General features: G+C 36.7%; 1 protein-coding gene across 1 annotated transcript in view; it reads right to left on the reverse strand.

Annotated features, from left to right (window-relative positions):
* LOC148941145 (uncharacterized) overlaps positions 1-27235 on the reverse strand; it is a 239910-nt gene that overhangs the window by 201130 nt on the left and 11545 nt on the right. Inside the window, exons 3-4 of the mRNA XM_089104273.1 lie at positions 17026-17339; positions 1145-1282 (exon numbers count right to left, since the gene is read on the reverse strand). Coding sequence (XP_088960399.1) covers positions 1145-1282; positions 17026-17339 — 452 coding nt within the window. The remainder of the gene's footprint in view (positions 1-1144; positions 1283-17025; positions 17340-27235) is intronic.

Genomic DNA, 27235 nt, shown 5'->3' on the forward strand with positions numbered 1-27235 from the left:
CCTATATATTTGCACATCAGGGGGAGGGAGGACAAAGTTAAATGGTCCACATTTATAAATGATAAATTAAGTATATTATAATGTTTCAAAGTCGTATCCAGAAATTGTAGTTCTTCTTTCTGGAGAGTATAAAAAATAAGGAATTTGGTGTCACTTTTTTTTTTTTTTTAATTTTCATTTTAATTGCTAACGGTGTTTAATAATTTGGTGTAATTTTTAATGCGCTCAATTATGCCACTAGGCATGTGCGCAGGTGTATTTTGTAGCATTATGTATAACTTTAGGGTCCATTTAAGGGCTTTAGATTGAATTTCCAAATAAAAAGTTTATTATAAATATTATACCCACATTTATTCAAATATTGATAGAGGTAAGGGCTACTTAGCCCTCAAGACTTCGGTGTAGGCTATCTTGACGAAAATTTCGAAACTGAGGTCATTTGATTTTGAGCACGACCATATATAGTTTTTGTTTAATTATTTTTTTTAGACTTACTTCGTTTATTTTAGTTTTTATTTATTTTACTTATTAGCTTATTCTATTTTTCATTTTATTTATTTAGTATTTATTTTGTAATTAGTTCTATTAATTCCAGTTCATTATTAATTTGATTTTTCATTTTTTAGAAGGTGTATTCCGTTTTTATTGGATTAAATTAATCAAGGCTTTTTTATAAAAAATAAATAAATAATTATACTCTAAGAAATTACTGTACAAAACCAAAGAATCGTAATAAATAACAGTTTACAATTACCGTGATGATCAACAAACAGGCGATATTACATTTATTCTAATATGGATGAAGGTAAGAACAGCTTTGCCCTCAATACCTCTGTATCTTGACGAAGGTTTCGAAACTGAGGTCATTGGGGCTCTAAGGCTATATATTTGGCGACGCAAGAGTCATATGCCCATTGGCTTTCGTTAAGGCAATATATACTTTTTTTGCTTATAGTGTTACTTTTTCCTACTTATTTGATCTATTTTGGTTTTTATTCATTTTATTTATTTGTATTTTCTCATTGTATTTTATTTACCTTTTTATTATTTATTTTACCTATTCTATTAAATATATTTATTTTATCGATACAGTTTGAGCAACAACATCAACTAGAGAGATACAATTGATAAGAAATCGTGTTACTTGTAGCTCCTTTTGGACAGTTGCCAACTGCTCTTTTGTTTCCATAAGTTCGACTTTAGCATCACTTCCTGAGTGCACAACGGAATCTAAGTCTTTCTTCAGTTGGGTGCACTCTTTTTTCTTTGAATCCAGTTCGTCCTAAAATAATGAGAATGAATATGTAGAAAATATGATAATAAAATAATCTTCGTCATACAATCAGTAATGTCGGTCACTGCGAACCAGCAAATCACCGTGATTTTGAATTATGGTTGATTTTGAATTCTATTTCCCTTTTTAAGAGTCAAGAGTGATCGGAGGGCATCCCGCCCCCCCCCCCCATACACCCTTTTTTCCTCAAATACTTCCAATAATAATTTTGGGAAATTCATTTTGTTCAAAATATTCCAAATTTCAAATAGCTATGGTTCCAGGTTTGATACCCCTCCTCCCTAACACTCGGGACAAGGGCTATAGGTTATACTAGTTAGCAATTGTTAACATATAAGGTTTTTTTATGGAAGGAAGGGTCTTATAAACTTTGAAGGGCATCCATTCGGTTGGAATTTCTAGTGCCTTTTTTAAGAGTCGAAAGTGGTCGGAGGATAAACAGTCCCTCCCCCCTCACACGTTTTTCTCCAAATACATCTGATCAAAATTTTAAAATAACCATTTTTTTTAAACAGTCCAAAAATCAAATAGCTATACCTCAGGGGTTGACAACTCCCCCACAGCCCCCGGGGCAAGGGCTGTAACTTATGCAAGTTGCCAATTGTTATGGTTTTTGTGAAAGGGGCGGTCGTTGATTGGAAACTAAAAGTTCTAGTTCCTTTTTAAGAGTCAAAAGTGACCAAACGGCAACCAGCCCCCCCCCCCTCCCTAGCCCCGTTTTCCCAAATACATTCGATCAAAATTTTGAGATAGAAATGTTGTTCAAAATAGTCCAGAGGCCAAATAACTATACTTCCAGGGTTGCCCCCCAGGAAAAGGGCTGCAAGTTACGCAAGTTGCTTTACTTTGATACTTTGTTTACGTTGGCACTTTGATTTACTGATTGACGGGGCAGCTTTGATTTACGAGGCAAGGTATGTAAGTTATGCAAGTTGCAAGCTGTTGCTTTGATACTTTGTTACTTTGTTAACAGTTTTGATACTTCGAATGCAACTTTGATTTTGAAAAAAAATGATTTCAAATTAGAAATGCTGAAAGACTTGAAACTTTGGCAATCAAAGACGAAGGAAAATCAATTAAAAAAAAAAAACTTTCCGAAAAAGCAGTTTTTCAATTGTATTGAACTAGCTCTCAAAGGGAACACACCTGTTTGAACTTTTAAATTGTTTGAACTTATTCTTTAACCTCGAATTAATTCAGTGATTACAGAAGTTGTGCAATTGGAGTGTTTGCCAGATAACGTCATAGCAGTGACAGTTTTTCCTTTTTAATACGGATAATTTGATTTGGATAGTTTGAATTAGACCCCGGCACCACGCCGGCGGATCGACCAAACGCCGCCAAAGAGAAGCCCGGTCGACCATCACCGAGGTGTCGCTACGCCACCGGTGCGCCACAGGCGCGCAGCTGCGGGCAGAGGCGTTCGGCTGACTTTAAATTAATTTTGCGGCAATTCTTTATTGCGTCAACCGCAAAGTTGGAGCTTTTCCTTCTCTTGTGGTTTAGTATTTTGATTTTCCTGATTAGAAATTAAGCAGGGCTTGCACTATCCCCGAATTTTCGGGTATTTCCCCAAAAATCTATGCGTCACCCAGAAAAAAAAATTTGGTTCCCCGAATCCTCGAAAATCACTCAATCACGGTGCCACCCCTAGCGATTTATCACCAGTGACTTTCCCTGCCAAATATTACTTTGCATACCATAATTCTTCACTACTCTCTTGTTCGTTAATTAATTAAAAAAACTTTTTCCACAAAATAAGTTTTTCAAAGTAAAGTAAAGAACTCTATTAAACAAAAAATGAGCAACAATAAAATCCAATAATCTACCAAACGTGAAACTACCACAAATCAGCATCGATAAATAAATGAAACCCAAAACGAACAGAAATTACAATAAATAACCGAGTCAAACTTAAAACGAGCAGAAATTAACATAAGTTGGGCTCTAAACCCCTATGCCTTCCCAAGGCCAGAACAAAATGTGAACTTTACTGAAAAAATATAAACGTTATTACTTTTATAAATTTAATGAATCAAATAATATTAACATTTTGATTACTAAATATCAGTATATGTATATTAGACTAACAATGCACATTCATTTGTATATTTTCAGTAAAGTGCAAATATTGTTCTGACCTTGGGAAGGCATAGGAGTTTTGCGTCCAACTTATGTTAATTTTTTCTTAGTTTGAGTTTGACTCGGTTATTTATTGTAATTGTTGTTCGTTTTGGCTTTCATTAATTTGTTGATGCTAATTTGGGGTAGTTTCATTTTTGGTAGATCATTTGATTTTATTTTTGCTCATTTTTTGTTTAATGAATTCTTTACTTTTCTTTGATAAACTTTTTTTGTGGAAAACATTTTTTTAAATTAATTTCTGTTCGTTTTACACTGACATAGTCTTTTCAGGGAAAAAGAAAATAATTTTTTATCTTTTCGTGTTTTTTAAGACTTTATTGTTTGGCCTGCTATTTGTATACTGGAGAAAAATTTTCAGGAATTTTTAACAACAAACACCCTTTTAAAAATCAACACACAAATAGTACTGTTTAATTTAGTTTCATACCTCCTCTAGTTGACCTGAAATGGAAAAATTGATACCATTCGCAAAAAAATCTGTTTACTTTCTTTGATAGCGTGGATACACTTACGCTATTTTGATTTGGTTAAATTTTAAGAGCAGAAGTAGCCCCAAAAGTTTGAACATAATACCCTTAGTCGTTCTTGGGATACTGCTGAGATGCCTTATTGGGAATTAGCAATATCACAGTGCATTTTTATTTAATCTTAAGGCAACATTTAGTTTTTAAACATAATGGGCAAATGGCAGGGTGGGCGTGGGAGGGTGGGAGTGGAAGGGAGATTAGTTGCCCTCCAATCACTTTTGACTATTAAAAAGGGCATCAACCCTTTCTATTTTCAATCGACTGAGCCCCTTTCGAAGTTCTCCCGACAACTCCTTCGATACGAAGTGCCCTGGTCTAAACAATAACAACAACAAAAATGTCACTAATCACTTTCGACTATTAAAAGGGGTACTAGCCCTTTGAATTTCAAATCGAATGAGCCTGTTTTTAAGTTTCTACGAAAAATATTTCAATAAAAACCTTATATGCCCCCAGGGCATAACTTATAACCCTTGCCCTGTGGGTTGGGGGGGAGTGTCCTCCTCAAAAACAGTTTTTCTATCTAGACATCAACTACGCTGAACAAAATGGCTATCTCAAAATTTTATTGGATGTATTTGGGGGAATGATGGGCGTAGGGGGGGGGGGGGCTAGGTGCCCTCAAATCACTTTCGACCATTAAAAAGGGCACTAGCCTTCGAATTTCGAATCGAATGAGCATTTTTCGAAGTTTCTACGACAACGCCTTCTATAAAAACCCTATATGCCCCCAGGAAACAACTTAAAACCCTTGCCCTGAGGGTTGGGGGGGAGTATCCTCCTCAAAAACATATTTTCTATCGGGAAATCAACTACACTGAACAAAATGGCTATCTCAAAATTTTGATTGGATGTGTTTGGGGGAATAATGGGCACGGAGGGGGGGGGGCTAGTTGCCATCCAATCACTTTCGACTATTAAAAAGGGCACTAGGCCCTTGAATGTCCAACCGAATGAGCCGTTTTTGAAGTTTCTACGACAACGCCTTCTATAAAAACCTTATATGTCCCCAGGGCATAACTTAAAACCCTTGCCCTGAGGGTTGTGGGGGGGGGGGTCCTCCTCAAAAACATATTTTATATCTGGAAATCAACTACGCTGAACAAAATAGTTATCTCAAAATTTTGATTGGATGTGTTTGGGGGAATGATGGGCGTGGGGGGGGGGGCTAGTTGCCCTCCAATCACTTTGAAATATCAAAAAAGATACTAGCCCTTTGAATTTCGAATCGAACGATGCTTTTTCGAAGTTTCTGTGACAATGCCTTCTATAAGAACTTTATATGCCCCCAGGGCATAACTTAAAACCCTTGCCCTGAGGGTTGTGGGGGAGTGTCCTCCTCAAAAACATATTTTCTATCTGGAAATCATTTACGCTGAACAAAATGGCTATCTCAAAAGTTTGGTTGGATGTGTGTAGGGGAATCAGAGGCGTGGGCGGGGGGGCTAGGGTCCCTTCCCTCATGGTCAACGATTAAAACTATATCGAGGCCATTTAAGTTTTCATTGAAAGGCCCTGTTTTTCAGGGTCTAATATAGCGCCTTTTATAAAACCTTTATGCCCCCAGGCCATAACTTAAAACCCTTGACCTTGTGGGGATGTTACCTCCTAAAAAAAATATTTTATATCGTGAAATAAACTAGGCTGAACAAAATTGCTATCTTAAAATTTTGATTGGATGTTTTTAGGGGAATGATGGGCGTGGGGGGGGGGGGGCTAGTTGCCCACCAATCACTTTTGACTATTAAAAAGGGCACTAGCCACTCCAATTTCCAATCGAATGAGCCCTTTTCGAAGTTTCTACGACAACTCCTTTGATACGAAGTGCCCGGGTGGAGAAAAAAAAAACACATTGTGCGAGCATCGTTCTTTACTTAGGCAGCGCTAGCGCGCTGCCTATGATTTTTGTCTCTTTTGTTACTTTGCATAAAAACCAGACAGATGCAATATGCAATTGCAAATATTGCAATATACACAGTTCTACATATGTTGACAAAAAAAGTATTGTCTTTATGAAATGAGTTTAAATCATTTCGAATGCAGTTTCCCAATTGCTATTTCTTACATCATTCGTATTCAAGAATTTAGTTTTCAAGTTGAATAGAATTATAGAACGTATTCACTACTATACAGCTTCAGCCTTCAGTTGGACTTTGAAATTAATAGCAGACATGTTTTTTCTACAGACGAATTATCAGTTGGCAGAATTTTTTTTTCTTTTGCTGTTTTTATATAATTTTTTCTTAATGTTTAATGCTCAACTTTTGGATGCCTGATAGATTAATGAAAATACAATCTTCTTTGTGAAAAAATTTGGGCTAGTTGCCCTCAAATCACTTTCGACCATTAAAAAGGGCACTAGCCTTCGAATTTCGAATCGAATGAGCATTTTTCGAAGTTTCTACGACAACGCCTTCTATAAAAACCCTATATGCCCCCAGGAAACAACTTAAAACCCTTGCCCTGAGGGTTGGGGGGGAGTATCCTCCTCAAAAACATATTTTCTATCGGGAAATCAACTACACTGAACAAAATGGCTATCTCAAAATTTTGATTGGATGTGTTTGGGGGAATAATGGGCACGGAGGGGGGGGGGCGAGTTGCCATCCAATCACTTTCGACTATTAAAAAGGGTACTAGTCCTTTGAATTTCCAATCGAATGAGCCTGTTTTGAAGTTTCTACGACAACGCCTTCTATAAAAACCTTATATGCCCCCAGGGCATAACTTAAAACCCTTGCCCTGAGGGTTGTGGGGGGGGGGTCCTCCTCAAAAACATATTTTCTATCTGGAAATCAACTGCGCTGAACAAAATAGTTATCTCAAAATTTTGGATTGGATGTGTTAAGGAGAATGATGGGCGTGGGGGGGGCTAGATTCCCTCCAATTACTTTCGACCATTGAAAAAGGCACTAGCCCTTTGAATTTTCAATCCAATGAGCCTTTTTTGAAAATTCTACGACAATGCCTTCTATAAGAACTTTATATGCCCCCAGGGCATAATTTAAAACCCTTCCCCTAAGGGTTGTGGGGGAATGTCGTCATCGAAAAAATAATTGCTATCTCGAAATCATTTACGCTGAACAAAATGGCTATCTCAAAATCTTTACTGGATGTGTTGGGGGAAATGAGGGGCGTGGAGGGGGGGGCTAGTTGCCCGCCAATAACTTTCGACTAATAAAAAGGGTACTAGCGCTTTGAATTTCCAATCGACTGAGCCTGTTTTGAAGTTTCTACGACAACGCTTTCTATAAAAACCTTTAAGACTCCAGGGCATGACTCAAAACCCCTGCCCTGAGGGTTTTGGGGGATTGTCCTCCTAAAAAAAATATGTTGTATCTAGAAATAAAATACGTTGAACAAAATGGCTCTCATAAAATTTTTAATGGATATGTTTGGGGGAACGATGGGCGTGGGGGGGGGGGGGGCTAGTTGCCCTCCAATCAATTTTGACTATTAAGAAGGGCATTAGCCACTCCAATTTCCAATCGAATAAGCCCTTTTCGAAGTTTCTACGACAACTCCTTTGATACGAAGTGCCCGGGTGGAGAAAAAAAAAACACATTGTGCGAGCATCGTTCTTTACTTAGGCAGCGCTAGCGCGCTGCCTATGATTTTTGTCTCTTTTGTTACTTTGCATAAACACCAGACAGATGCAATATGCAATTGCAAATATTGCAATATACACAGTTCTACATATGTTGACAAAAAAAGTATTGTCTTTATGAAATGAGTTTAAATCATTTCGAATGCAGTTTCCCAATTGCTATTTCTTACATCATTCGTATTCAAGAATTTAGTTTTCAAGTTGAATAGAATTATAGAACGCATTCACTACTATACAGCTACAGCCTTCAGTTTGATTTTGAAATTGACAGCAGACAGATTGTGTCTACAGCTGAATTGTAAGTTTGCAGAATTTTTTTTTTCTTTTGCTGTTTTTAGATAATATTTTCTCAATGTTTAATAATTAATTGTTGAACGCCTGATAGATTAAAGAAAATACAATCTTCTTTCTGAAAAAATTTTACCCCCCCCCCACCCAAAAAAAAAACAACTTTCTATTGAGACAAAATTTTGCTATAGACTAAGCTATGTACAAGGTTGGGAAATTAAAGATTGAAACGGAAGTTACTCCAACAATATAATTCATAAAAAAAATTGTAAATTATTGCCTCTAGGGGGGGATACGGGGCTATCATTTTTAAATGATAATACCTCATTTTTTTTATTGAAAGCAGGGATGCCAAAAAGATAATTATTTTTTCCTTCAAAGTGGAGACGTAAGAAAATAATATCAAATTCCCTGGGAAACCATTGAAATATTTTGATAGATCCCAGGGCCAACCATTGGGACTTGTTCATTGTCTTGGATATTTTGCGGTTTCTCATAGGCTACTGGCCTAATTTGGCTTTTGTGTGTGCTCCCTTTTAATTAGATTCTTTGGATTTTATTGAATGCCACGGCAAATCTATGACTCAGTTTTCGAGAATTTGAGGTATATCTGAATTATTTCGACATTTTTGTTGTTGTCTTTGTACCCCTTTACTCATACCCACAATTTTGTTTTTGTTTTTTTCAAGGAACAATAAGCTGTTTAACGTTATTTTGCGTGTTTGTTTGAATCATATAGTGACCTAGTTAATTATTAAGTAAACATTTTTTTTCTAATGTAAAGCTGAGACGGTATCCTATCAAGGTGGTATCCAGAGGGGAGGGGTAGGGAGGTATTACATTTAAATGATAACATTTCGAAATTTTGTTTATTGAAAGCAGGGATGCCAAAAAGATAATTTTGTTTTTAATTTAAAGCAGAGACGGTATCCTATCAAGGTGGTACCCAGAGGGGGGGGCAGGGAGCTATCATATTTAAATGATAATACCTCGATATTTTTTGTTATTTAAAGCAGAGACGGTATCCTATAAAGATGGTATTCAGAGGGGGGGGGGGGCATACGGAGTTATTATATTTAAGTGATAGTACCTTGATTTTTTTTTTTTTTATTGAAAGCAGGAATGCCAAAACGCTGAAAAGTTGACAAAAATTTAAAAGATTTTCGCGAGTTATACTTGATACAGCACTTGTATAGTTTCATCGTCCAAAGGAAAAGGGACACATGCATCCAACCCGTTTTTTTCTTATTGATGAAATAAGTTTACTTTGAAAACATTCATTCAGAAGTACCAGGCAGATTCACACTAAAACAAATTGGTTTGACAAAAGCGATATCGACATCCCCACCTAGCGTTGCGCTCGCGTAACAGGTGCCGCCTTGGTCCAGTGCCAAGTTACATTAAAAAGTCAGTTCTTTATAAAAGTTTTCAATTTGGGAGGTTCAAGGAAGAGTCTTTGACGGTCTTATGACCTTAGGGTGCTAGATGTTGCAACGTTCTTACGTATCTACAGTGGTTTAAAAAATTTGATCACCCCACAAATGATTACCAAAAATATGCACAAATACAACAAATGTTACATTTGGAACATTAGAACACTTTTTTCAAAGCTTTGAAGAAAAGCAAAAACGGCTATATACCCCTAACTACGCTTGAAAGCTAGCAGAAGCTTTGAGCCGGGGTGGAGATCAAAGAGGAGTCTTTGAGTATTTTGACCACAGGTGACTTATTGTTGTGGCTTTCTTAAATTTGGTCATTTTTGTGAGTATTTGAAAATCAAAGCTTAAACTCAATAACTGATACTAAGTCTCCTAACATTTTGCTTGGATTAAAAGTGACGAACTTGGAAGACAATCTTGACATCTTCTTGGACCTACTTCAGTTTGCATATTATTTCATTTAATAACATTTAAAACGGATGAGCTTTTCTTTTTTTACCTAAGAAAATAGTTGGCATTTCATTTTTCTTCATACCGAATAAACCATTAAATGTTTTTTGGTTCAGTGTAATTGAAGTGTTCTCATGTGAAGTGTTCATCATGCATTTATCAACTTGATAAATTTACTCATTTTAGATGCAGTTGATAATTTGGATGATATTAGGTATTTATGAGTTTATAATTTGGAATGAATCCCCAAAAGAAAAAATGAATAATATCCAAAAGAGCAGCCAAAAGCAATAAAAAAAACAGCAGTTCAGCCTTAACCTACATGACATATTCAATAGAGAAGCCAAAAAAAATTTAAAATGTATTTTTTTTTAAATTATTATTAAAAACCAGTTTTCAATACAATGAAGCCAATTTAGGAATCCAAAAGAGCAAAAAAACAATCAATATCAAAGTCGCCCATTTCAACTGTTTTAAAGGTGACAAAACAGCTATAGGCAAAGGGCATTATGAAACAATTAAGCTTCTAAGTTCAAACTTGTATTCAAAGTTTTTACCCAGATAACTGACGAACTTTGTGATATGGTATTTGAAGTTTTGTATGCAGTAATACTCGATAATAAAACACGACTAACTTTGATAATCATTTATGTTAAGAATACATAGTTAATAGATACTTCAACTATTATACAAGGGTTCTGTAACGCCACAGCCATTTCGTTTCTACCAGATTTCTACTTCTCTTGATGAATAACGAAGAAGACCAGTTTCCAGCCAGCGACTTGTGAAGTTTTGAACTCATGAATAGACTCGAATCTGTTGTAAATTTAAGCTGTGATTTGGGAAAGACTGATGAAAACATTAATGTTTGCGGTCAACATTGATCGCGCTGGCGGCGCCCCGCCGACAACTTAACGGCGGCGCGGCGCGCGGTTTTTGTCCCCACCGCCGCCGGTCGTCCCTCATCGGCGTGGCGCCGGGGGTCTAATTTGAATGCAGAAATCTGGGTTTTCGGAGTATGATGAAAAAAAAACTGAGTGGTAACCATGCTCCACCGGGCCTTCTTTAATAAGGGCATTTAACTCCACATTACGTGGACCTCTCCACTAAAGGTAAGTCTATTTTTGATTTATTCGATTTTTATTTTTATTTTCATCACGGTACAGTTTTAGAAGGGAGATCTAGCGGTAGCTCGGTTCAAGGGATATCCCCTCTGGCCAGTCCGGATTGTTAACATAACAAACCAAAAAAAGTCTATGCCAAATATGCATTGTTTTTTTCTACAGTTCCCATGACTTTCAGACTGTGATGGAAGAGAATCTTCTTTCATATAGTGGAAATTATGCCGAAGCTTCGAAAAAAACCGCTAAGGGCGGTAATCATTCTTTTCGTAAGTGTGAATCTTCTCGGGATCTTTACAATAACTTTATGAAAAAGAAAACTGCAAAACGAGCGAGTACCGATCTAACTGCTTTGACCGGATCATCTGCATTCCAAAAGCAACTTACTTTAGCCCAAGATGAAGTTAAAAAGCTTAAATAAGGCCTAGTAAAAGAAATAGAAAAAAAAGTTCAGGAAAAAGTGGTTTCCGTGACAGGAGTAGCAGGCTCATCGCAACAAGCCGCCCTGAACCCCCAACTGATTGTTTCGGAAATATATGATTCAATCACTTTAGAATACAACACAAAGTTTGAGAAAATAGAAAAACTGTTTTCATCTTTGGATAGCCAGATTCAGTCATTAGAGCTTTGGGTGGCTACTATTGACGAAAAGCCAGATGATTACGAACAGGAGCATATACTTGATTCTCTATTTTTTATTTTTGGAGTGAAGCAGGACCCCGAAAATTTTTTCATGATCTTCAGTTTGGTTTTAGGGCAAAGCACTCAACTGAACATGCATGCGCAACTCTTTTGAATTATTTACATTCAGTTCTTGACTCTGGTCTGACGACTGCTTCTCTTTTTCTTAATGGAAAAAAAGTACCTGACACATTAACACACAAGATTCTTCTTTGGAAACTATCCCATATTGGTATAAGAGGGAATTCTTATTCTTGATTTCTATCATATTTATTTGGTCGAGTCATCTCGGTTGATCCGCAATTTTCTAACCCTTCGGGAATAGAGTTTGGCGTTCCACAATGATCTGTTGTTGTGCCGATACTCTTTTTAATCTACGTCAATGACCTTATTAATGCGGTTCAAAATTTAAAGCCTATCGTTTGCTGTCATCTTTGTCAACCAGCATCTGTCACTAATTGTGACAGGAGTTCGTCCTTACCGAATGCACTTATTGCTTTTGCTGATGACAGTACTCTTAGCACAGCTGGTAGAACTGAGTTTGATCTTCGTTCAAAGATAAATGCCCTTTTTGAAAGAGTTATCCAATAATTTGATGTAAATTATCTTGTCCTAAATGTCGGGAAGTCATTTTTTTCTCATTTCCTCCAGAGTTTCAAAGGCTTACCCTGACTTAAATGAAATAGACGTAACAAGATCTCCCCTAAGCAAACAAAAGGATCATTACATTCGATCCCTGGGCATCCTGATTGAAGAAAATATCTTCTTTAATAATTATTTTGAGCCGATTAAAATGAGAGTCCCTAAGAGCCTCGGAATTCTTAGAAATCTTAAACACATAGTTCCAGTGTTGATTCTCAGAATCCTTTTCTACAGCCTAGTTCAGTCTTATGTTTCATCTTGTTCTGTTATTTGGATGTCAACTTTTCCCTCGTCTCTGATGCCACTTTCAAAACTATGATAAAGCAAGGACTCTTATTAAGGAAACTAACCAATCTTCACTTAAACCCTTACTTGATTTGATTTTGTTGGTGTAGTTTTTTGTTTATGATTTTTATTGTTAAATAAAGAACTCACTAACTCAATGCAAAGTAAAGGCCATATATCAGCAGAAATATATTTTATAATTAATTCTAACTCAAACGACCAGAAATTACAATTAAAGAATAAATGAAACCCAAAACAAACAGAAACTGAATACAAAATCATTGCAAACAAACATACAATCGGTAGGCTACTAATATAAATAGATAAAAAAAAATCTTAAAACAAGTGTAAGTTAAATTGAATATGCAAATCAAGCTTAAAACGGACAAAAATCCATGCAAGCAAGAGTTTGGCTACTGCCTTCTTTCCTAACTGTTGAAGTCTAAAGCCTACTGGGTCATTGGGGCTTTACTGAAAACTCTACGTGTCTTGAAATGTCTATGGAAAGAACTAATAAAATTAAACTGATAATTTCATATATAATGATATTAATTGCTGAAAATTCATCAGTTCAAGATTGTATTTCACTGTAATTTTTATTTTCAATATTGTAATAAGTACAAAAAAGAATATCAGTAATATAATTCGTTTTCAGTAAAGCATTAGTAACACAATAGGCTTTAGACTTTTACATTTAGGGAAGGGGCAGTAGCCAAACTCTTGTTTATAATTGTTTTTGTTCGTTTTAGGCTTGATTTGCATAATCAATTTAAGTTTCTCTCGTTTTAAGATTTGGTTATCTATTTGTGCTAGTACCTGTTGTATGTTTGTTTGCTATGTTCGCTTATTTAATTTCTATTAGTTTTGGGTTTCATTTATTCTTTAATATTAATTTCTGGTCATTTTGTGTTTGAATTATTATAGGAATTTATGTCTCCAGATATTAGGTTTAATATGGCATTTACTTTTCTTTGAAAAACTTCTTTTTCGGATTTTTTTTTATTAATCTCATAAAGCTTCAAACGGAATAGTTTTGTGACTTTAACTCTGGTGCTCTAATAGCACCCTTGAAAATTCGACCCTCAAACGTCGTTTGGGTAATTCTTTCAAAAGTGCGTGTGTCATACGACAATGACAAGTTTTCATCAAATGCTCGTTCTATTATCACTTAGTTTAAACATTGTCATGTTGTCATGTAAACATTAATGTCATGTATAAAATAAAATGTCGTGTATAATAAAATGTTATGTAACCATAAAACATTGTCATATGTCGGATACGACAATGACAAGTTTTCAGCAGACGCTTGTTCAATTATCACTTAGTTTCAGGCTAAATTCCAACGGAAGAACGGTAAATTATGTCAAACGACATTGGTTCGGGAAATTACATTCCGGCTAGTATGTCTGATAGAGCTGTTCCGGTGCTGTGAGGTGGTTTAGGGTCTCTGCTGCGTCATAATCTCCTTCCACCTTCCCTGTCCCCAAAACTGAATTCCTGCTATCGTGGCCTCACAGTGGCGTTAGGGTGGTCCTTTTTACATATCAAAACCATGACTGCAAACAGTGCTGCAAGGTAACCTTGAGAAAATTATAGCCTAGTAAAAAATAACTCTTAGACAGCACGATTAGGCAGCGATAAATTAGGCAGCGCGATTGCGCTGCCTATGATCAGAACCATGACAGGAAACTGTGCAGCAAGGTGACCTTGAGGAAATTATAGCCTAGTCAACGACACAGCATCCTCAGTGGATTCTGATTGGGAATGAAGAGGATCGTGCGTATCTGTGTTTGATTCAGGCAGCTTGGTGCTGCGTTGAGTTGTTAGTAGTAGTAGCAGTATGTGTGATTGATAGTGGAATTCTATTTAAATCTTCCCAGAAATTTTCCGAGAGAAAATTACTTCGAATAAGTAAGCGCATAAACAAGAAGTTTTTATTTATTTTCAACAAAGTTTGACTAGCCAAATAAACAAATTTTCAAATATAATCTGAAACACAAGCAGGGCGAGCACCCGTAGATATATACTTTTTTGCATCGGGCAATAAGAAATCTAGCAACCCAAGGGCGATTCGGCTGGGTTATCAAACAGTTCGTGGTAATGAACTGTAAGTAAGGAGCGACCCAGCTCAATAGTAACCGAAACTCTAAAAAATTAAAGAATTTTGATACCATTAGATACATCAAAAGAATCAGATTTTAATGCTGATTTCAAATATATAAGTTTCATCAAGCTTAGTCCTACAAATCAAAAGTTACGCGCCTGAGAAAATTTGGCTGATTTTTGAAAAAAGGGGGAACGACCCCCTAAAATTTATAGAACCTTAATGAAAATCACACCATTATATGCAGCGTATCAGAGAACCCTACTGTAGAGGTATCAAGCTCCTATCTACAAAAATGTGGAATTTTGCATTTTTTAACAGAAGAAAGATCACGGATGCGTGTTTATTTGGGTTTTTTTTTTCCCTAGGGGTGATCGTATCGACCCAGTTGTCCTAGAATATCGTTGGAGGGCTCATTGGAACGGAAATTAAAAGTTCTAGTGCTCTTTTTAAGTGACCAAAAAAATGGAGGGCACCTCGGCCCCCTCCCACTCTCATTTATTTCCCAAAATCACCCGATAAAATTTTTGAGATAGCCATTTTGTTCAGCATGGTCGAAAATATGATAACTATGTCTTTTAGGATGACTTAATCCCCCATAGTCCCCGGTGGGAGGGCTGAAAGTTATGAACTTTACCAAATTTTAACTTATAGTATTGGTTATGGGAATTATACAGACATTTTCAGAGGGGATTTTTTTTGGTAGTGGGGGATGGGATGGTCGGGGGTTATGTGGGAGGATCTTTACATGGAGGAAGTTTTCATGTGGGAAGAGACATTGCTATGAAGGGGGTACCGGATTTCCCAGTATTATTTAAAAGAAAGATCAGAAATGATATAACATAAAACAAGTTTTTCAACTGAAAGTATGGAGCAACATCAAAACTTAAAATGAACAGAAACTATTACATATAGGATTGGGTTCGCCCCCTAGTCAATACCTCGCTCTTTTTCGAACTTTGGCGTAAAGAGCGAGGTATTGACTAGGGGTCAAGCCCTCTAAAATACTTAATGGAAATCTGCGAATCTATGAAGTTTATCACGTAGGTTAATTTTTAAATGACGTGTATTTACAACTAATAAGTACGGTTTAGAATAAAAGTAAACAAAGCCCGAGAAAGCCATTAAGCCGAATAAAGATACAATCAATATGAGAATTTGGCGTTGATTTTATTTGTGTGGTGAGTTCAAATCACGACTATCATTAATTCAAAGATGTTCAAAAATTAAATAAAAAAACAAGTTTTTTTTAACTGAAAGTAAGGAGCGACGTTAAAGCTTAAAACGAACAGAAAATATTCCGTACATGAAAGGGGCTGTCCCCTCCTCAACGCCTCGCTCTTTAACGCTGAAGTTTGACTTTCCCACAACTCTATTTTTTTAAACAATAAAAACTTTAGCGTAAAGAGCAAGGCCGTGAAGAGGGGACAGCCCCTTTCATATACGGAATAATTTCTGCGTTTTAATTTTTAACGTCGGTCCTTACTTTCAGTTTAAAAAAACTTGTTTTTTTTTATATTTAATAACCTAGCTAAAGTCAAACAGCTTAAGATTTTCAAACATGGATAGGCCACGCAGGATGCATCACTCCAGCATTGAAAACAGTCTAATTTTCACATGACAAGTTAAGTAGTAGGACTCAAACCCATAACCTTCTTCAAATTACAGAGGAAACTGGGCTGCAATAAAATGTCTAAAGGATACGAAACCTGGCCAAACGTTAAAGATAAAAAAAAAACTTTTTCGCATGGTGACCTATGGTCTGCGTAGCGTAGGTACCGATCTCGTGATATACTGCCTTCAGCCAGAAATAAAATGCATTGTTGGGGGGCAAATCATCCGTAGCTTTCCGTGTCTTTCCCCAAGATTTCTCCAGGTACCCATTTGGATCTGCGTCGAAACTGGCTGAGCTTACAGATTCACACCTCCGACCCCCGTTCCAAACAAATAACCGGCGACACCAGAACTAAAACCCCTGTCACCCCTGTAGACAGGGGTCAAACCCCTGTCCAGAACTCAAACCCCTGTCCACAAAAGATTGCAAATGAATTGAAGATAAGGCAAAGGTTATTTCCAAAAAATGAATATAACAAGCTACAATGGGCTGAATTTCCACTTTAAACTTAATAACACACACAGCAAAAATACAATGTATCATTTTTTTCTAGGAAAGGGTTCCTTTAAATCAACCTTAGGGATCTCCTTTCCCACTTTGAAATATTTCTTCATAAGTATAATATGTCGAGGCGGATTCTAAAACATGTAGCCTAGTTAAATAGAAAAAAATCTCAAGTTCTTTAATGGAAATTAATAGAAATGCTAATGCAATAGAAAATTTTTTGTTTTTCCCCATATTCTAAGGCACGTAACATTTTTTTAAACGAAGAGCATTTTTTTTTTTATAAAATATCATTAAAATATAAAATATCATAAAATATTCACCTGCAACACGTCCAGCGATTCTTGTAAAGCCTTGTAGTTTTGACACAGCTTGACAGATCCCTCTCGCTCTTTTGCCATACTTTTAAGTTTTCCTTTTAATTCTGTCAGTTCACCTAATAGCATATCCTTATCCGATTGCAGCGTCGCCACTTCAACCGCCTGTTCAGCTGATTTTTTCTTCAATTTAACAGCAAGGGCTTTGAGTTTGTTATACCGTTCTTCAAAGGAGTCATCAACTTCCCTGAGTCGGCGGATCTCTTCTGCTTTGCTTACTGTTGAAGTACTCAAAATTTCGGAATCATGAGTAGAACGATCTGAAAATTAGAACATATAATTACAATTATAATACATAAGTAAATATAATTAAATAAGATATAATAAATGTAATGATTTTTAATACAACATAATATAATAAATAATGCAATAAATATAAGTATGAATTATATTTATAATAATACATCAAAATTCATACATATAATTATACAATAGAGTTAAAATAAATATAAGTAATATTTATAAATTATTCAGCGTAATATAAATTAATTTAATATAATTAGTATATAATTAGAACATAATATAATGCTTTATTGATTAGTAGTAATAGTAAGAGCAACCTTGACGTAGACATTAGCGCTAATTGTAAAAGAAGGAGTCTTGGCAACCATTCTTTTGGTGAAAATTACGTTTCTGGGAATATGTCCTTATATTGCTTAGATTTTTATTTCTACAGAAAAAAAGAACCAAGGAAAAAAGAGAAAACATCAGTACTACACCTACAAAAAACTAAATATCCTTGTTGTTTAAGAAAGGGGGCTGTGAATTTCCTGTTTTGGGGTTTTGGCAATGGCGATTCCAATGGTGTACTTTCCACTTTACACTGACACCATTGTTAAGGGATTTCAGGATGTTTTTCAAAACTCTCAGAAATTGGTTTTCAAAATAAACTTCTACTTTTCATACTAATCGACGTAATAGTAAGGCCTAACATTCCTGAATCAGCTACAAATGGTAATTTTTTCTCACTAGACGATTTTTTTTAAAGCTTTTTTAAATTTTTGGCTATTATGGACTAAGGTTTATACTTTACTAGGTTGCCCTTCAAAAACCCTGAAAAATAACTCTAATAAAATTCATATACAATTTGTAAAATGCTTCCTTACTGTAATCTGACTTTGGACTTCCATCAGTTCAGTTCATGCATTCATTCAGTGAAGACCTCTTGTGTTCTGAGAGAATTATTTGTGGAAAAAAAACGGTTTTTGGTTATATTTACTGTGTGTTTGAACCACAGTTTAGAGAATTATCCAGTAAGTTTATCGCAGATCATTTCTGGTCTTCATTCTCGGTACGAACAAAAAGCTCCTCCCACTTATTTCTACATTAGCGGGTTAGTCTGTTTCCGTCAATCAATGAGAAATGGTTACAAAGTGCATTATTCGTAATAGCGGGTTTCCACTTGTTTCTTGTCCAAGAGAAATCTGACTTGTCTACCCGTGAAAAGATCTAATGCCGCTTATGTTTATATCTGCAAAAACGTTCTCTGGAGCACTCGCAGCTTGGTCCGGGTTTTTATAATGAGTGAGATAGGGTATGATCATACTGCTAATTCTATAAACTGTGGTTTGAACTATTTGGATTGGATTATTTTATTTAGATAAAATTCATTACGGATCTCTGAATACAGTGGATAGTTTAGGAAGTTTCACGATCCACTGGGCCACCATTCCAATAAAGGTGATCGCAATTGCATTCCGTGGGCCTACCCACGTTAAGATAAGTTTCTTTTTGGATCATATTTATATATTTTTTTCGGATCTTTGTTTTCAAAATGGTATCTTTTGTTTTCAAAAGATATCTTGTATCTTTTGAAGATAACTATGCCGACGCTTCAAAGCGAACACAGAAGGGCGTACATCACGCCTTTCGGGAAAACGAGAGCAATCCAGAAATTTACCTTGAATTTGTCCGGAAAAGAGATGGGAAAGTATCGAGTAAAACGGCTACTGTTTCTAGCGATGCCTTATCTCTCCACATTCAAATTGTTTCCACACAAGCTGAGGTGGACAAAATTCGTATTGACATTTTTAAAGTCATAGAAAAAAAGGTTCAAGAAAAAGTTGCTGAATCAGCCGGCCCAAAACAACAAAACTTCGTTTACACGGAACTGATTATGACTCAATTACCCTCGAGTATAGTGGGGAGTTTCAAGAAATACATTTGTTTTTAGACAGTTTGAGAAGTCAGATTCAGTCTCTGGAGAATAGAATTGAGCGTGTTGAGCAAAAAATTGATGATTTGGAACAGGAGAAGCTTCTTGATTCATTGGTGTTTTTTGGTGTAAAGCAAAATCCTGAGACTAGTCTAGGCTCAACAGTACTCAACCCGATACAACGAATGGGAGCCAACAGTGTGTCCTCTACACACGTGTTAGCGGTGAATTGGTTCAGACTCTTAAACGCCACGTAAAATACGCAAACACCAAGTACAGTGGATCCAGTACTGGTGAAATTCGAGAACAAAGATATAGCTTACACAGTTTATAAAGCAAAATCGAAACTTGCAAAATCTGGTTTCTTCGTTAGTGATGAATCCCTTACTAAAGCTAAGGAATCGGTACTAGAAGGTGCTAGAGATCGATTTGGTGCTAAGAACGTTTGGACTGATCGCGGCCGCATTTTCAAACAAGAGCAAAAGGACTTGAATCCCGTGCGAATCAGATCACTAACGGACACCCTCTAAATCTTCCAGTCAGTTTTGTTTGTTAGTTTTGTTCTTTTTTCTCTGTTTCTTTTCCTTTTTCGTTGTGTTTTGAGTTTTTTTTTTCGTCTTTCATTTTTTTATTTATTTTTGTTTTTTTTTTCTTCTTTGCTATGTTGAAAGTCAATTTTATTTTCCTCTGTGATGTTGAATGAAATTCAACCTTTAGGAAGATTTATGAATAGCCCTTTTCGTATTGAGGACAATTTGGAGGCCCAAGTTGGTCGTATTAAATTGCCTGTTGCAAATTTTTAACCGTGAGAGTTTGTATATTAGACCATCTGAAATAGGAAGGGGCAATTCGCTTTGCCTTTGTTCTTGAAATTGCCATCTAACTACTGGATATTTTTATTTACCTCAGTATAGATGCCATGGCTCTGCTGTGATGTTGACAGTCTTTGGTCTGGTGGGTTTGGTCGCGGAACAGATCTGCCATCCACCCTAAGTAAATCGACAACTTCTTTTGGTGACCAGGGTGGTATCAACTCTTTGGGGAAGTGTTTTGTTGAGTTTCAGAATAATCCTTTAGACATCGAAAGTATAATTAATAATTCAGTTGGAAGTAAAAATCAGATAAATAATGATCCTAATTTGGCAGTTAAAAGTAGGTTTCGCAATGAAATGGTTCTGTCTCCTCTAAACGAGAAGGTATTTTCTCTGTGCTTCACCTTAAGATTCAGGGACTTTGCTCGTCTTTTGATGGGCTGAAACGGAAAGTTAGTTGCGGAACTCCTGATTTTATTGGATTATGTGAAACTTCCCAGGATTCAAATAATATATGCTTTTTGATATTCCAGGATCTAGGATGGAGAGGCTGAACAGGAAACAGATGGCGAGAGGTGGCCTTGCCCTTTATATTACTAATAGTCTTGCATACATTGTCCGAAGTGATTAGAGCAGAAATTACGAAGGAATCTTTGAATCCCTATTTTATTGAGACTAAGACAGTGTGTAAGGATTTAGCTGTGGGTTTGGTTTACAGGTCCCCTAGTGGATCTATTACTTCGTTTATGAAAATTCTGGAAGAGGTTTTGGACTCAGTCCAGAAACATCCTTGTGAACTAATCCTTATGGGCGATTTCAACCTCAACCTGCTGGATCAAAATTCTGCTTCAGCTGTAGATTTTTGTTGATGATGCTCTCTTCGGGAACTCTACCTTCAGTTTGTATACCAACCCGAGTTACTGAGACGCGAGCGTCTCTTATTGATAGTTAATTAAAAAAACTTTCTAAAAAAGAATTTTTTTAAAGAAAAGTAAAGGCCATTTTAAACTTAAGATCATCAGATACAAGTACCTGTTTGGTCGTTGTCAGACAAACTTCGAAAGGTTCGATTTTCGTTGGTTTCTTTTTTCTTTTCTTTCTTTTTTGTTTAGCACTGAGGACGACTTGGCAGAGGTCCTTGTCGAAATATTTGCTTTGTTTCTTCGTCTTCATGGTTCGCCACTGGCTGACAAAATCCTCGTTTTTTCACCTTTTTTTTTTTTTTTTTTTTTTTTTCATTTTGTTATTTTCTTTCCTCTCTGAATTTCATATTTTAAAATTCAAACTCAAAAAGAACAGAAATTACTATTAAAGAATCAATGAAACGAAAAACGGACAGAAATTAAACAAACAATCATAGCAAAAAAACATACAAGTAATAATATAAATGAATAAATCAATCTTAAAGCCAGTAATGTTCAAACTGATTATGCAAATCAAGCTTAAAACGGAAAAAAATATTTTGCTATTGAAGTATAAATGAAACCCAAAACTGACAGAAATTAAATAAACAATCATTGCAAACAAACATACAATAGATATTAGTGTAAATGAATAAATAAATCTTAATACGAGTGAAACTTAAATTAAATATACAAATCAAGAATAAGTGAAACCCAAGACGAAAAAAAAATATTTTGCTATTGAAGCATAAATGACATCCAAAACGAACAGAAATGAAATAAACAATCAATGCGAACAAACATACAATATATATTAATGTAAATGAATAAATAAATCTTAAAAGGAGTTAAACTTAAATTGAATATGCAAATCAAGCTTGAAACGAAAAAAAATCATCACAAACAAGAGTATGGGTATCGCCTCCTTCTCTCACTGTAAAGGTCTAGAACCTACTGCGTCATTGGCGCTTTACATCAAATATTAAATTTAATTTATTAGTTCTTTCTAAAATTGTTCAAGACGAATATAGATTTACTACAAACAAGAGTTTGGATACTGTCCCTTTCCTTAACTGTAAAAACCTAAAGCCTACTGCGTCATTGGCTCTTCAAAGAAAACTAATTATGTTACAAATATTTTTTTTCCAATTATTAAAGCATTGAGAATGAAAATAAAATTACACTGAAATAAAATATTGAACTGATGGATTTTTCAACAATTAATATCCTTATATATCAAATAATCAGTTTGATTTCACTTGTACTTTCCAAGACTGTTCAAGACACATGTAGTGTTCAGTAAAGTGCAAGTGACGCAGTAGGTTTTAGACTTTAACAGTCAGAGAAGGAGGCGATACCCAACCTCTTGTTTGTAGTGATTTTTGTTCGTTTCAAGCTTGATTTGCATATATAATTTAAGTTTCACTCGTTTTAAGATTAATTTATTCATTTACATTAGTATATATTGTATGTTTGTTTGCATTGACTGTTAATTTAATTTCTGTTAGTTTTGGGTTTCATTTATACTTCAATGGCAAAAATTTTTTTTAAGCTTGATTTGCATATTCAATTTAAGCATTACTTGTTTTAAGATTTATTTATTCATTTATACTCGTATTATTACTTGTTGTATGTTTTTTTGCTATGATTATTTATTTAATTTCTGTTCTTTTTGGGTTTCATTTAATCTTTCATAGTAATTTCTAGTCGTTTTAAGTTTGATTTTAACAGGTATTTGTATCTGCTGATCTATAGTTTTAAATGGCCTTTATTATTTTTGAAAAACTCCTTTTTAGGAACGTTTTTTAAATTATTTTTGTTCATTTTTTATTGCAAAAAGTTTCAGGTTTTTAAAAATTCCTCATTTCAAAATCAAACTTTTTTTTTTTAATCAAATGTGCATCAAAGTATAAAATCTATTATCAAAGTAACAATATAAAAGTAAAAAAATGGGTTTATGTCAACCACTGAGTTTTTATTATCTGATGTTTGTACTATTTTTAACAAAATGGCTATAACAAAAAATTTTTATCGGATGGTTTAGGGGAAAAAGGGCGTGGGGGTCTAATTGCCATTCGATCTCTTTTGACTCTCTAAAATTGAACTAGAACTTTCCATTTTCAATCAAATGAGCCCTCTTTGAAGTTTATACGAGCATCCCTTTCATAAGAACCATATACAGCCCCAGGACAAAACTTACAAAGCCTGACCCCCCGGCCCTGGGGGGTTGTGTCGACACCAGAGTTTTTGTTATCTGACCTTTGAACTATTTTAAAAAAATGGTTGTCTTAAAATTTGTATCAGATGGGTTTGGGAAAAAAGGACGTGGGGTGGGGCTAGTTACCCTCCGATCTCTCTTGACTCTTGAGAGTTCGACTAGAACTTTCAATTTCCAATCAAATGAGCCCTCTCTGAAAAAATTTTATCGGATGCATTTGGGAAATAATGGACATGGGAGGGGGGGGGGTTGGGTTGGGATGGTTACCCTCCGATCTCTTTTGGCTCTCAAAAGTGAACTTGAAATTTTCAATTTCCATTCGAATGAGTCCTCTCTGGAGTTTATACGAGCATTCCTTCCATAAGAACCATATATGCCCCCAGGGCAGAACATACAACGCCTGCCCCCAGGCCCTGGGGATTGTGTCGACATTGGAGTTTTTGTTATATGATCTTTGAACTATTTTTAACAAAATGGCTATCTCAAAAGTTTTATCGGATGCATTTGGGGAAAAAGGGGCGTAGAGGGGGGAGGTGGGGGAGGCTAGTTGCCCTGCAATCTCTTTTGACTCTCAAAAACTGAACTAGAACTTTAAATGTCCGGTCAAATGAGACCTCTCTGAAGTTTTTAAGAACATCCCTTCCATAGGAACCATATATTCCCCCAGGGCATAACTTACAACACCTACCCTCGGGCCCTGGGGGGTTGATAATACAGTCAATCTAGCGTCAAATAGGACTTGACCGCAAACAAATTGCAACAGAAATTATTTTTACACCATCTTGTAGAGAAAAAATAACTGTACAACATATCAAAAGTTGAGAAACCCAGCGGGGTGAAAAATAAGTGTTTTTTAGCGTTTTCCGTTGGTTTTTTGTTGTTTTAGCGGAAATTTTCCGTTATCCTAGAGCTTAGCATTTACTTCATGGGAGACATGTTTCTGAACTAGTTTTGTGTGCTGAATTCGAATATCACATCAGATTCAAGTTATGTCCCACCGTTAGTGTTTCACATTCATCACCAAACAAGAAATTCGTATTTCGTGGCCATATTTCCCTTTTTTCGTCCTTTGGGGCGAATGAAGTCAGGAATAACGTCGCCCTATCGACTGGATACTATATTTTTGGAAAGTTCCGTACATTCTAAGATTGTCTTTGTTGGAACCCTTGGTCCCAGTTTTGTCAGATAAATGTCCCTCCCAGATTCATTTCTTTGGGCCTCTTAATTATTTTCCTTCCTTTTGTAATATGTGTTAATTTTCCTATTATTTTTTGATGCCATTTTGGGTCCTCTTAACTGCGTACATGTTTAATTCACCACGAGGGAAAAAGTGCGCAGTTAGGGAGATTGGCCAGTATATTAGGAGCCCTGGGAGCCCTTAGGAGCCCTCAATAACCCCCGCGCCCAAGTATTTGCCGAGGAAAATTCCCCGAACAAGTCCGTCAGCGGCAGACATAAGAGACGCATACAAAATCCGTGTGCTTCATGTCAGATGTGACGACAGTGTTCTTTCAAAAATCAGATACGTTCGTATTCCTGACTTCACTGCACTGGATCCCAGTGCTAGTCTCGATACTCTCTGGCTTTCGTCGTGGTATCTGAAGACTCCAAGGCCAGGATGGAATGGGACACATCAGACTGTCATGGTTGGAAACCATCCGGGGAAAGCGTCTGTAATATTTCTCCCGATGATTGATCTGTTTGCCAGTGATGACACCTGTGTGTACTCTACCTTGATATTTATCGCAGACCAAGATAAACGCCATGGATTCGCCCCAGTCGTGACCTTCGATCAGCCATTGTGGTGGAAAGCTATGAAAATGGTTGAGGCTTCTGAACCAGGAAGTGAGCCCTCAGCAGTAGTTCTGAAACTCGGTGGGTTTCACACAACCATGAGCTTTATTGGATGCATAGGATACACAATGGAAGGATCCGGTCTCCGCGAAGTCCTGGAACTTGCATATGCCCCAAACACTGTTCCCCATCTCCTAAGTGGAAAGGCTATTTCACGAGATGTTCGAGGTCTCTTGCTAGTTGATAGTGCTCTACATGCCGTGCTGCTCTCCGAGTTATTTGACGATGATCCCTGTTCAGAATCTGAAACAAAGTTAGGCACCAAAGAAGTTGCAGACCTTAAAACACTATACAGCAAGCTAATGAATGGAGAGGCAACAATGACGGAGGTTGAAGAAAATCCTGCACTCAAGCGGATCAAAGGTTTCGTCGACCATAAGATACTTGATCTGTCTCAGCACAGAACTTCAAAGCTGTGGTTTCAGCTTATGAATATGGTTGGGATACTTCGTTCTTTCATCAAAGCTGAGCGGATGGGGCTTTGGGACTTACACCTAAAGTCTGTGTCTGAAATACTACCTTTTCTTGCGGCCTGTGGTCACAACAACTATGCCAAATCATGCCGAATATACCTTCAGAAGATGGTGAAGCTTGAAGAAACCCATCCTACTGTTCATAGTTCATTCCAACAAGGAATGCACGTCATCAGACGATCTGATCGCTATTGGGCTGGCTTGTCGACGGATCTAGTTATTGAACAAGAGCTTATGCGCTCGTTGAAAACAGCAGGCGGACTGACTAGGGGTACGGGCATGACCGAAACCCAGAGGTCGCTTTGGGTTTTAGCACGCCCAACCTGCTCTGCTGTTAACCTCCTAATGGAAGATCTGACGCAAATTCTCTATGAGACAAGCGAGCAGCACAAGGAGAACGCAGGTCCCAAACAAGAACGAGACTTCAAGGATACGCAGGCGATGGTCACGTACTTTGAAAATGGCTCACCATTCGGAGGGGATACCCAGCTTAGAAGCATTGCTACCGGTTTGACTGCATATGCATCTGCAAACGTTGACTGTGCGAAGGCTGTCGGGCTAAAAATCCTTTATGCTATTACTGTAAATGTGGCTAAGTATTTTTTCTTCCTAATAAAGGAACTGGCTGTCAATATAAAAAAAACCAAACATGGTGGTGTATTCTGAACGCGACTGGATCCAGCTTTGCTATTCCAACGCTTCATTGCGTTAGCCAAAAGGACAAGACTTCCTGAATCAGAGTGCTTCCGGTATGAACTTTGTTCGTATCCCGCTGCTCTGTTTGACAGCTCATTTATGCCGAGAGTGCTGAACAAAGCCGAATTCGCAAAGGCCATTGCACTTGCATGCAAACTCGAAGAAATTCCGTGTGTGCTGAACGACGGGACACACTACGTACTTGACGGCGGATCTCTATTGCACCGAGTCCCATGGATAAAAAACGACACGTATGCGGATATCATACAGAGGTACTCTCTGTATATTTCACGGAAGTACCCTGGCGCAACTGTTGTTTTCGATGGGTATGATAGTGGACCTTCCATCAAAGATATGGCCCATTCGTATCGTAATCGAACGATTGGTCGCGAGGTTTTCTTCACGAATGACATGCGTCTGAAAGTTAAGAAAGAAGAATTTCTTGGGAACAAGAAAAACAAGTCAAGATTCATTAGTGCGCTTGCAGTTCATCTCCGGCAAAAAGGCTATTTTGTAGTCCAAGTCCCCAGTGATGCAGACATGCCTATTGTAAAAGCTGCTATCGAATCAGCTAAACAGAAGGTAACTGTCGTTATTGGAGAAGATACGGATCTTCTGGTCCTTCTCTGTTACCACTGTGATGTCTCCACTAACAAGGTGTACTTCGCCCCAGAGCCAAAGGAAAATAAAGAGCGAAGGTGCTGGGATGTTCATAAAATGAAAAAAAGATTAGGCCAAGAAGTATGTGGTCTGATCCTCTTTGCCTATGCATTCCTTGGGTGTGATTCTACATCACGTGTCCACAACATCAGAAAAGGTCTTACCCTGAAAAAAGTGATAGAAGACGAAACTTTTCGAGCATCTGCCAAGGTCTTTATGAAGAAGGCAGCAACAAAAATCGAAGTCAAGGAAGCCGGAGAAGACGCACTTCTTATAATATATGGTGGAAAGAAGGGGGAAATCTGAACGAGCTTCGAAAGCAGCTCTTCGAAAGAAAGCTCGTCACAGCAACGGCTTTTGTTCACCCAGAGCAGCTACCTCCCACA

This window comes from Artemia sp. Qi Xiang Cuo, chromosome 18 (assembly GCF_049724085.1).
Source record: "Artemia sp. Qi Xiang Cuo chromosome 18, ASM4972408v1, whole genome shotgun sequence".
Lineage (NCBI taxonomy): Eukaryota > Metazoa > Arthropoda > Branchiopoda > Anostraca > Artemiidae > Artemia > Artemia sp. Qi Xiang Cuo.